This window comes from Parambassis ranga, chromosome 8, assembly GCF_900634625.1.
Source record: "Parambassis ranga chromosome 8, fParRan2.1, whole genome shotgun sequence".
Lineage (NCBI taxonomy): Eukaryota > Metazoa > Chordata > Actinopteri > Ambassidae > Parambassis > Parambassis ranga.
The window spans coordinates 18,753,768-18,766,685 of record NC_041029.1 but is presented as its reverse complement, the minus strand read 5'-3'; the positions used below and the strand labels follow the sequence as shown (position 1 = coordinate 18,766,685).

Genomic DNA, 12,918 nt, shown 5'->3' with positions numbered 1-12,918 from the left:
CCAGCCAAGCCCTATAATTCAGACATCATGTCAAGATGCCAAAGTGCATCCTATCACCATCCACCACAGCCTGTCCTTCAATAGGCCGCAGCGTTATCGGTCACTGATGGAAATTATGGGCATGTAAACGTTAGGACTGATGAGGTTTTTATCAATAAATATCGGCAACATGTTTTAGCTGCTTAGTCAGGGAAACATGGATAAGTTGATGTGGTGCAATTCGTCAGAAACAGTGACACTGCACCTTTAAATTATGGGCGGACATTACACAGGTAGAAACCTCAGGAAATAGACCAGTTTAGACCATCTTGTGACCCAATGTAGGGTCATGAACCCCACCTTGGGAACCATTTTAGTGAGGTACAGTACAATTTGGCACTCCATCCTTTTCCGACTCATTGAATAGGGGGACTACCCCAAAGGATTCTGGGAAATCAGCAGCCAGAGCAGGTGATGCAGGATGTCCATCAGTTTTTCTTCTGTGTCTTACATGAGTAGAAATGCTTAATCAAGCAGTGCCTCAACACTGCACGTCACCAATCACCCGTCCAGACTACGTCTCCGAACTCGGCGACGCGCCTGGTGACGTAGACGCGGAAGAGTGGTCGGTGTCCTCCAGCTCTTTGCTGAACCCGGTGCCGGAGGAAGCGGGGCGCGCGGTGGCGGAAGCTCCCTCACGCTCGCGCTTCTTCTGCTTCATGCGCCGGTTCTGGAACCAGATCTTCACCTGGGTTTCGTTGAGCTCGAGCGTGGCCGCGATCTCCACGCGCCGCGCACGCGTCAGGTACTTGCTGAAGTGGAACTCCTTCTCCAGCTCCGTCAGCTGCCGCGTGCTGAAGTTGGTGCGTATGGCGTTGTTGTGGGCACCCGCGAGGCCGAAGTCTGACGCTTTGACTGGGTGGAGGGAGAGAGGGGGAGAGAGGGGGAGAGGGGGGAGAGAAGCTGTTACAGACCTGCTGTGATTCACAAGCCTTCAGATTCATAAGAGGCGCATTCCTTCGTGTTAACGCGACAAATACATGAAAAAATGTATTTTAATGGCATGATTTTGCTGCTGACATATTGTTAAAAGGGAAGGAGGGTGGGAACACATGGAAGTAAAGACAATGAGGCGGTGTTGATGGTGATGGGAGGAGTTGCTTTAAAAGATAACAGAGCAAGACAGACTTAGGGAGAAATAACCCGTCTGCTGTTTCCATTAACAGAGAGAGAGAGAGAGAGAGAGAGGCCTGCTCTCGTCCTCAGACATGTCTGCACAATTATTTTAAACACATAAAACACACTCGATTCAAAATGAGAGCTGTTGAATTTGTGCTGTAATTAGAAAGCCGTGGTTTGATATTCCTCATGCAGAGCAGCAATGTGTAGCCTGTGACCGTAAATCCAAAGAAATCTATAATTATTATTTTTTCCCTTTTTCTGTCTATTGAAAAGATTCGTTTTGTTATGGAAGAGTTGTTTTTTCTGTCTTTGGTTGAGTAAAACCAACGCCTGAAAAAAAATCGTGTTTGTTTTTGTGAGAAAAAAAGATGAGAATAAACCAAAAAAATGTTTTTACACCAGTATCTGAACACACTGCACACAAGCGAGTCATTTTGTTTTTGTAGCAAAATTATGTTTGAGTTAAACTGCAGATTTCAGAACGAAAGGGGAAACAAAGAACAAACGGAAAGTGTGTGAGATTTACATGAGAAAGACATCTGCACCCAGAGAACCCAAACTGCGACAGACGATCTGTAAAATACGTAATATGAATCACTGCGTTTTTAGGTCAACACAAGTCAAAGGGACATTTTCCTGCCACACAGTGATTATTTCCTCATTGACTGATGTTTTTCAGCTTTTGTCTGCAGGCTCTGCCTCCAGCTTCTCGATGGGCGCCTGTAGAATGGAAACCTCAGAAATCCATAACGAAAATTCACGATAACAATTTCTTCACGTTTTCATACAGCACAGACCTGGATTGAATCGCCCAGTTCTCCCTCACCTGTCTTTGGCGGATTCCTCTTCACCTTCATCCAGTCGAAGGTCTGCCCCTGCCCGGCCTGCTGGCCCTCCTCGTCTCCTCTCCCTCGCTCCTGGGATGCGGGCAGCTCCCCATAGCCTCCCCCGTGTGGAAGCCCCAGGTAGCCCGTTGCGTCCAGACCCCCACCGATCTGCTGTGGGTAGTGTGACCCGGCTAGAGCGCCTTGAGGCCCGCAGTAGGCCCCGGCAAGAGCGCCATAGCTGGGGCCGACGGTGGGGGCCGAGCTGGGGAAGGTTGATTGATGATAGTAGGTGGAGGCCACAGACTCCTCCATGAAATACTGCGGGTGGACGGAGTTGGGTGGGCCTGCAGCATAGTCAGAGTTCGTTGCGCACTGGGCTGAATAGGCCCCAGTGTTTCCGCCATTGCTGTTATTATAAGATGACAATATTCCGCTCTGTAAGCTTTGGTTCTGATGGAGGTGTGGGTGTTGATGGTAGCCGTTGTGCTGATGCTGTTGCTGTTCGTGATGATGATGAGGATGCTGCTGCTGCTGCTGCTGCTGCTGGCTCGCTGCTGTGGTCCCGTGCGCCCCTGCACTAACCGGGTCTGCTCCGGTGCTCCCGTACATCCTTCCGTCCATGGTGCAGCCCGCGCCCTCTGCACTGCTATCACTCCTAGTCCCGGAAACAGTGGAGCCGGTGAAGCTCGTATGGAAGGCGCCGGAGGTCACGGGGAATCCCTGATGCTGATCCAGAGGGAGGGGGTGGTGATGGAGGTGATGGTGGTGGTGGTATCCAGATTTAGGCGCAGTATAGGCCGGTCCAGTCCCCGGTCGGTTACAGATGGAGTATTCCACAAAGGAGTTCATGTTGTCCATGCAGAGCTGAAGCACCGTGGGACTCAACACAGTGACCGAGGCTAATTATTAGCTAGAAGCACGTCCCGGGACGGAGTTAATGGAATTCAGTTAAAAATAAAAATAAAAAAAATCCATTTAAAGCAGTTTCCTCTGCTGGATGAGCTCAAATCAGAGGAACAAATGAAACGTTTAAGGCGAAAGAACATAAACCTGAAAAAGTTCCAATGTGGAGGACAAGAAAGTGGAGGCTGCGCGTCCCCGGAGCCGAGACACACATGAATAATGTGCTCTGCTGTGTGTGTGACGCTGTGTGTCTCTGTGTGTGTCTGTGTGTGTGAAGGCCTTACGCTGTCAATAACTCAACCTGTGGACTCATTGATGACAGTGGTAAAACAACGCGAGAGGAAAAAAGCCGAGTCACCTCTCCCCCTCCACACAGGTCACACTGCGTCCTCCTTCAGGATCTCCTAAACATTCTTCACTTCCCTCTCTCTGTCTCTCTCTCTCTGTCTCTCTCTCTCTCTCCCGTGTCACTTGTGTTCCTACCTCTGCCGTGGGTCACGTGGCTTGTCGCCTATAGTGACCGGAGGCCAGAAGTTTGTCAGCTGGTCCCGGGAGCGAGGGAACCAGTGCGTGTTATAGTGTGTGCGTTACAGGAGGAGGGGAGGGGGGGGGGTCCCTCCTTTTGGATCAGGAGTGGAGTTTGCGTGTGCACGTACATTTGTATCCGCGCGCGCGCCTCATCCATCACTCGCCGTGACATTAGCACGACAAAGAGACTTCAATCAAACCGGCCCATCAATCTGATATCAGCACGGATCTGTCAGAGCACAGAGAGCAGCGAGAATAAAAGAGGAGCTGTGAGCCGGGCCTGCAGCCTCCAGACCTGCTCCCCGAAACAACACACAGACCTGGTTCCACCGAGACTCGTTTTCATGTTCTCACAACAAGGCTGCGTAAGGTTTTCAAAAGTGCTATAATATAACTGCTCTACCTGTTTTAGTGCTACAGTAAAAGTGTAAACTGAAGGGATTAGTTCCTTAGTTTTGTCCAGAGTTTCTGTTGGTGCTGTTTAATCTGGAGGGATTACAGAGTTAGCAGCCTGCAGGCTGTAAAGGCCAAAGCTTTTGTACTTTATCAGATCTGTGGCTGAAATAAAAACCTGAATTCAGGTCTAAGGGATATTTTGCAGAGACGTTGTGGCAGCAAGTACACACAAGTAAAACAGGAAGTGTAGATTGTAGATTAATCAAGCCCACTTTAATACCACCGATTCACTGACTGAACGTCGCCTGTCCACAAACCATCCTTGGCTGAAATTTGTTGCATATTTCATCAGCTTTTGTCAACTTTTTCTGCTCCAGCTCCACCCTCCCTCACCAACACTCTAAAGATTATTGATTTATCTTTATCTGCTTTTTGCACATTCTCCCTACAGGATGGAGGAAATCTCTTCGAGGACCCAAAGGTTCCTATCGATCAAACATCCCCGATCGCAGGGGTAGACTTTTGGGAGTCAGTTCACTTTTCAACAATTGGATTGGGAAGCCATAGATTTCTGATGGGTGAATGTGCTCGTGTGCTCGTGTGTGCTAATTGAATGAACGAGCTGATCTGTTACAGAAATGAGGTTAAGGCAGACAGGAGGCCTTCTGGGCGGCCGAGCCCTGCTGGTCCAGCGGGAGAGGAAGCTGGGAGGACAACACAGCGTTCAGAGTGTGTGTGTGTGAAACTATGGCCTGCAACTGTGGACAGAGTTTAAAAGTGTTTTTAAACAGATATTTCATGTTTGTTTAGGGCAAAAAGGACAAAAGGAAATCTCTTTGGTTTGTATGAAATGTTTGCTCATGGAGTGTGTGTTCGTCTTCCTGTTACTCATTACCTTCCATTATTTCTGCCTCCAATGAACCCATCATCAATTTCTTCCCTCCAGAGCGCCTGTGAAGGAGCCTGACAGCAGACGCACTGCCGTCCTGCCACACACAGGACGAAATCAGGACGAGCGGCGTGGGCGAGCGACAAGGAGGGAGGTTAATCATCAGTGAGGGATTGAAAGGAGAGAGAGGCAGAAGGAGTGGGCAGGAAGTCTGCAGGAACAGACTGGGACAAGAAGAAGAAGATTAAATGACACCCACGCGGCTGTCTGGGTAGTGGAGACACTACAGGAGAGAGGAAGAGGTCAACAGGTCAAATTTAACTGTGTCCACATCTTTAACATTTATGTATTCATTCAGTTCAGTAACTATACTTCAATGTATATTTAGGTTTTGTACACCAGGACACAGTATGATGACATCTGATCATGAGGCCTTTGTCTGATGCAAGAAAACTTTAATAAGATGTGGTTTCACCTCCATTTTGCTTTCATAGTAAAAAGCTCTTAATATGCAAATGCTACATGTGAGTCTGCAAAGGAAAAGGAATGAGGGCAGTGGGAGGAGGCATATTTAGATGACAACTCAACAAGCTGAGCAGGTTGTAATCTGATAAATGAGGCTGAATTGTTGTAGATATTTGACTTATGATTCAATGCTGACAAGGTGAACTGACCAGCTTTGTACACATGAACGTGATTACCTTCATCTGAGGCAGGAGCTCACATAACAAGACTGACCTGTTCCAGAAAACAGACATCATCAGTATATCAGTATAGACAGATAGACAGATAGATAGATAGATAGATAGATAGATAGATAGATAGATAGATAGATAGACAGATAGATAGATAGATAGATAGATAGATAGATAGATAGATAGATAGATAGATAGATAGACTGAGGGAAATTCAAGCATCCAGTAACACAATCATTACGGGTTAGTACTGAAGAGAACAAACTAAAATAAATAAATAAATAAAAATAAAACAAATTATTAAACTAATAATACTACTAACAAATTAAATAAACTAAACTAACATATAGCTACATATAAAGTATATATTTATACCCATACTAACTGAAGAAGACAGGAAGAGAGCCGTCTTCAGAGGGCTGGTCCGCCACAGCTCAGCACACGGCCCCGCCCTGGAACTAACGAAGCGGAAATAAAAATGGCCGGAAACTTGCGGGAATCTTTTACAAGTGACAAACACATGGCGGCGCTGCAACCAACCTGAACAGTACTGAGTGAATACAATAAACTAGCATAAAACAATGAGAGTAAGATGTACGCCGGTTACTGTGCTGGCTAAGCACCTTTTGCGCAGGTTTTATATGTTAGAGTTTGAGTTTTGCGCCAGTTTGCCGCCGTCAGGTCTCTTTATCTGACTGAAGTGAAAAATACACCTGCGGCCTTCACTTCCGCTTCGAATGCTAATTTGTGGCGGCCCTGGTTGGACATACAGGTAAGACCCAGGCCTACAGCAAAGTTATATAACGTGACAATCCAAGAAATAATGGCTTGTTGCGAAGCTTTGAACGTATTTATGTGCGTTTTTTGTCAACGTGGCTTCTCTGCCTGCGCTGTGGGCCACACTGGGCCTCAGGATGGGCCTTCAGGCCTGCAAGGGTTAATCAGCCTCCCCGCAGACAGCAGCAGCATGATGTTTATAAGGCATTTAGTTTCTAAGTGAGTGTGCAGAGGATTATTGAGGATTACCTCCGTTTTGTCTCAGGCATATTCCAGATAAAATTCTACAGCACTTTTTATTTCTTGATTGATTTAATGGTTAATTGTACAGACGTGGCCGTGCTTGTGTCTCACCCTGTGTACGCTACAGGATGGATCACAGAGCTAGTAGAAGGATATTATTGGAATAAGGCTGCAGAGGGTTAGGCCCTCATGGATGAAGAGCTGTCTGTTCAGCGGTAGCCTCGTGCAGGGCCTGAGCAACACTTCAGATGTATTAAATAACCAGCTGAGGAGTGCTCATCATTTCTGAGGTGTGATGGTCAGATCAGTGCAATCTCTGAGTTCCAGAGCGGGAACACACAGAATGCTCTATCACCCTGGGTCCAGTGGTGTGGACAGGCTTATTGAGGAAGGAGGGGGCTGGTTGAAGAAGGATTTGTGGATAAAAAGAAGTTTTGGTTCAGTTGTGGGAGAGGCGGCCAGTGAAGCTTGTAGTGAGCAGGCGTGATGTGTTCAGTGGGCCAGCAGGCGTTCAGCAGGTGATTTCAGGAGGGAGTGTGACCAAAGAGATAGGACAGCCTGTGTGTGAGGTATCCCAGCTTCTCCGAGGACACAGAGAACACAGGTGGACACAGGTGTATAAGCCTCTGTGGCAGAGAACAGCATGGTCTGGTCTGGTTGGGGAAGGCTAACACAAAGCTAGCATCAGATTATTTGGCCTAACAGCATCAGTAAAGACCTGCAGGTCCTTATGATTTATGCAAAGCTTATGGTAATGTAATAAGTCAAGCTGAACTAATGGATAAGAAGTATGGTTTTATGATGATGTATGATGTTATGATGTATGTGTTCCTTATTCTGTATTTTCCTAAGATTAAAAAAATACCTATTGATATGCATATTATCTGTGGATTCTCACCAAAACATATTCTTAATTATGCGTAAGGTTAAATGAAAGTGTCTCTTCCTTCACCGCCCTCTGCAGGCTCCGGACTCTACAAGTGGTGGTGCAGCTTTAATACATCCACGGTCAAGACCAGATCTGCTCCAAACATCCCATTGCTGACATCAATAAATGGCTGGTGAGTGAACATCTTGGATATCATCTGTAATGTGAAGTCACTCCAGGCAAGTGTCTCTTTTAGTGGCAGCTGATTTATGTGAATGTAATTATGAGAAATGGATGAATATGCTACTGCTTCTTGTTTTATATGATGTAAGAGGCATGCAACTTTGTTGCGTTGGAGATGCTCATCAGGGTCTGATCTGCTGACGGTAGACAGTGCACCAACTGTGGATTGTGTACGTACACAGAATCAGAATCAGAAATACTTTAATCATCCCAGGGGGACATTGTTTATGCGGATTCTTACCTTTCTGTTGTTCTTATGCTCCCCTCCTCTGTGCTGCTTTAACTCTTTCTTCTTCTTTCCTAACTCATTTTGGAATGCAGATGTGGATGGTATTATACGTTGGTTACATTTACCACTCTTTATTAGTTTTATGGTTTTTCTGGTCTGGTGTATCATACATTATCTGTCTGCATGGGACTCAGGGCCTCGAGCCATGAGGTCATGACCTGAAAGTCCTATCTTGCCTCAGGTCAGGCATGGAATCTGACTATCAGCTCTGTCCCACATCAACTCAGACTATCTGAACTGACTGTGTGGAATGCATGCATGTATGTGATGTCCACAGGAATGCATCACTGCCCTAAATCAGGGCCAGCTGGTAGTTAGAATTAGAAAACAGAACAGTGTGCTATTGGTGGTTATTAGTTTAAAGACATTCAGCAAGTTGTTCAGATAGTTTCCTGGCCTGCTTTCAGTCTTTGCCTGTCTCTTTTAAGTCATATCAGATGGGTCCAGAACCAGGAAGCTATGCTCCAGTATTCCTGGAAAAGTGTGTGTGTGTTTTGATTTGAGGGGCTTTCTGAAATTCATGAAAGATGATATAGAAAGAGTGAACGAGAGAGGAGACTGCTGCTATAGCTGCATTATCTCTGAAACCTGAACCACACATTCAGACACTTAACAGCATTTATTAAGCGTTATTAATAACATTTACACACATTTCAGCGGAAGGAGAACCAAAGTGTCGGGGTAGCAGAGTCAACTTTTTTCCGCCTTCACTGCGTTTTGATATCATCCGGTTAAATTAAATAAATCTGCAAATGCGATTAAACAGGACGCATCAAGTTGGAGTGTTCGGCTGTACTACAACCAACTACGTGAATATTTGCTGTTTTTCCAGGCTTCTTATAGAATCCTGTTAACGGACCCAGGACTGTCAGAAGTGAAACAAACATGCCGTTAAATCAAAATCCATTATATTATTATCTTGAAATGTATTTACCTTTGTTTTTATTTATTCCACATTTACATACTGTTATTATTTCTATATTTTCTATGAATATTTGAATTTCTGTGCCTAGTGAGTAAATCTGAAAATGGCTGGGCTTCATATGTGGGGGAAAAAACCCACATCTTTACAACCTGTCATATCACTAACAAACAGGTGGTGGCAGTACCACTGTAACCCAGAAGTTAAAGGGACAAAAATGCATCTTTTTCTTGTTTATCTTTAAAAAGCATCCTTCTTATGAGGTAACTGTTATCTGGATGTAGTTTGCTGTGGGAGGAGAAATGAGAAACCGCCTTGACAATAGCAGTTTCATGGTGCAGTGGGGTATTTATAGTAAGAAACCGAGATGTCTGCTGTGAACACGTTTTACAATACACCTGATCTCAATGTGGATGTAGACCAAAGCCCGGGGGTCCATGTGTGTGGTTTGGCCCATAGGTAGGATCTCTCCATGTTGTTTTGAACTTCTGAACCTCCAAGTCATATTTTGAAAGCTCAGAGAAACTGTTGAGTTGTTAATGAGAAAAGAGGAAATGACACCTTGTAGCGACCTGTCGGCTCTGAAAGACGACGATGCCGACCCAGAATGCCCAGTATTGGGCCCTTTCCTATATGAGCTGCATTTAGTTGCCTTCACACCGTGTGGGTTTTCTTAGATAGCTTTTAATGACATGTCCATGGCTGCTTGTTAGCAGGCTGAACTGGTCACTCAGCAGTCTATTTACTGCCTGTTAATTGGTGCAGTGGAATTGACTGACAATTGTCTGTGTTGGTCCCTGGGTCCTTTATTGACCTATTAGAGAGACACTACAGTGGGGACTTTGGTGCATCAGCACGCCCATACACAAAGTGATTTGTGTGTTTCCTCCAAGGCTGCCACCTGACAACTCAATATCTGTAGTGTTGTGTTGTGTGTGTGGACACAGCCGTCGAGCCTTCTCTCTCACAAACACACCACACCTGTATATCAATGGGAGCCCGTAGAGACCTGAGAATTGATCATCTGCCTTTGGCTCACCTAAAAGAAATGGTGGTAAGTTAGCTTAGCACATGCTAATAAACACATTCACACATAGCAGAATTAATATCACAAGTACAAATGAAGTGACTGACTTGCTGTACATGTGCTGTTTTTTCAGCCGTGACCCTTTGATACTCGAATCCCCTCCTTAAACCTGATCTCTGTCACAGCATGGGGCCATTCTGGCTCAGAGCAGAGACCTGGGGCACTTTCTTTTCTTTCTTTCTTTTTTTTTTTATTGTTCATGCCCCAGAATGTCTCATTTTTGTGGATCATTTATTGCAAGCCTTCTTCAGTGAAGCTGTAGGAGTGCATAGTTTTATAGAGGCTGTGGAGTGAGATGTTTCTTTTGTTTCATTGTTCCTACCTTTGCTAAAAAGGGTTTCAATGCTGGAAAAGTCTACTCAAGCTACTTTCGGGATGGTTAGTTTCTCCAGTCACATGGTCACGTGCTCTCTGAATTAGTGCATTTGTTATTCCTCCTTCATTACTGGGATTCTCCACTACTGACTGCCACACTTGCTGTGAGTTATGGGCTGATGGGGTACTACACTGTTTACATTCTTTTTAGTCCTGACAACATTAAGTTGGTGGATAGGGATGCCATATTTTGTCATTTTATTGTCTTATGGAGCTTAGGGGTTAACTGTATATGTATGCTGCTTCCTTTTCAATTTAAACCCATCACTTTTACCCGCAGGTTGCAGTAGGTGTTAGCAGCCAAGTTAGGTCTGTAGAGCAGTGGAGTACGACAGTCTGCACGGTGGAGAATAAAGTTTCCTCTTGACGCCCAGGATGATAAAAATCCACCTCTCACATATTTCACCACTGTTGCTAAGTGGGTGATCTATCACGCCTGAGTTATGCAATATCTCTCTCTCTCACACACACTCACACACACACACACACACACACACACACACACTAGCAGAAATCATAACAGTGATGGTGACGGTGATGCAAGAGATAAAGGAGCAGTCCGCGTATTACAGCATGGCAGCAGGCCGACAGGCGGTGACAGCCAGGAGAGAGAGAGATTATTGGAACACACACACACACACACACACACACACACACACACACACACACACTCTCCCTCACACACATACAGGCACTCAGAAGGTGAGATATGTCTCCCAGCATAGAGATGTACTCTGCTGTAATCTCTTTGTCTACAAGATACACTCAGATGGATGGTTACAGGAGTGAGAGACTGTGTTGAGGTGACTGCTGTTCATTCTAGTTTCTAGTGTCATAGAAGATACACTTTTAATCTGAGCTTAATATTAGAGATAATGTTCATCAGGTTGTGGAAACATGTCACCGAGTGCTTTATGTGTCCTTCCTGACACCACTTTCATTTTAAGTCATTGGTTTAGGCATCAACATAGAAGGCTAGGTTTAGAAAGAGTTTTTGTAAAAAAAAACAGAACCTATTCCTCGTTACCATGGTGATGAGTCATGATGATGACACCCTGTTATCTTTAAATTCCTCATTAACACAGAGTTGGCTTGTATATGGACATTTGTTTAAAATGTTTTAAGTAGTTTGATCTTGTGTTAATATTTTAATGTGGTTTGTTTACTTTTGATCATCATCCTGTGAGTACTTTTTACGAGGCTTTGCCAAACGTAGTCATGTGGGCAGGCTGGGTGAGTCTCAGCTGTAAGAACTAAGAGCATTAAGCACCTATATACATGAATCGATGCGTAACATTGTGTTGCAGCAGTGGTGACAGAAAGGCAGCTCCACCTGCAAGCACACTGGCTGGTCTTCTCTGACTGCTTTCCACACTGGAATAATACAGTTTGTTGTTGTGTATTGTGTTTTCCGGTCCCCATGGGGACTGCATGTACCCAGTGTAAGACTTGTGCTCACATGCAGAGACCTCAGCTGGTTTTGTCCTGCTGACGAAATACAGCAATCCTGTTGCGTAAACTAAAGAGTTAAGGATGCCCTGTGTAGTGTGTCTATAGATTAATCTGAACAACACTGAAAGGGTTGTTTTACACAGTATTAAACTGGTTTTAGATTTGCACCTGAAACCTAATATCGCACTAAAATGTGAACTTGCCTATAGCTCGTTAAATTTTAATATTTGCTTTATTTATTATATAATAATAATAATGTTATATCATTTGTGGAAAAACTAGGCTGCTCATTCCTCTGGGTTTCTTTTTTCTACGTGCTGTGGCCCCCCTCACTCACACACCGCTCTCTCTTACAAACACACACCACACACCATGCCTGTCACAGTGAGCCAGTCATCCTGTAATGGCTGCCACTGCTCATTGTTCACATCCTGCTTTGTCTTCAGCGCCATTTTGACTCTGTGGGAGGAGGAGCAGCTAGTTAGCATCTTATCCATCCACACACCGGGAGCTAGCTGTGCTAGCTCACGGTTAGCTTCACATTGCTAGCTGAACAATGGGACAGATGGCAAGCTGCAGTTAACTTCCACGCACACATACTACCAACAGGAGGTGAGCCTTGATACTCTGCTGCTAGCCTCTGGCCTCTCACACTCTTTATAGCGCCGTATTAAGGTGGTTTTTCTCACAGGGTGATGGATGCCTCTGCTGCTGCTGCTGGTAGAGGGCCATGCTATGCTAACTGTTAGCTCCTGCTCAGAGGGCTAGCAATGCTTGGCTAACATGATAGAAGTAAACAGCTATTATCAGCCCTGGAGAATATCTCACTTTTATCCCCTTATGTCAGGGTTATCTCTGTGTAAACACATGAGCTGTACTGGGGCATATTGGGCTATATATAGCTATTTACTATAGGCTACTCAGTGTGGGAAAATTAGACAAAGGCAAGCACTTTAGTATAGGCTATCAGACACACTCGATAATTATTATTATTAATTTGATAAAAAAATAACTGATTTTTTTAGGCTGAATTTATAAATAACAATAAATTAGAACTCAAATATACATAAGAAATTGGACATTAAATGTCGTAATTTAACATTGTATAGAAATATACAAAATGCTATATGTAGAAACATTAAATATTGTTAGAAAATTGCCAGAAAATTATCATTATGATGACATCATTTGCTGGCTGTTTTTCTTAAGTGCACGTATGGTTTTAGCAGAATATACAGAATACATTGGCCAAATTCATGGAGT

The 12,918-nt window shown here is 44.6% G+C and overlaps 1 protein-coding gene across 1 annotated transcript; it reads right to left on the bottom strand.

Annotated features, from left to right (window-relative positions):
- Positions 1-553: 553 nt before the first annotated feature.
- On the bottom strand, positions 554-2,846 carry LOC114440183 (homeobox protein Hox-B1a-like). The gene is made up of 2 exons (XM_028412488.1): positions 1,988-2,846; positions 554-894 (listed from the first exon to the last, which is right to left on the bottom strand). The coding sequence occupies exons 1-2, from the start codon at positions 2,844-2,846 to the stop codon at positions 554-556; spliced, it is 1,200 nt and encodes a 399-aa protein (XP_028268289.1).
- Positions 2,847-12,918: the final 10,072 nt, after the last annotated feature.

Coding starts and splice junctions, on each gene's coding strand:
- LOC114440183 (XM_028412488.1), bottom strand. CDS start 2,846: ATGGACAACATGAACTCCTTTGTGGAATACTCCATCTGTAACCGACCG. Junction 895..1,987: donor GAGGAATCCGCCAAAGACAG/GTGAGGGAGAAC, acceptor CCCTCCACCCAG/TCAAAGCGTCAGACTTCGGC.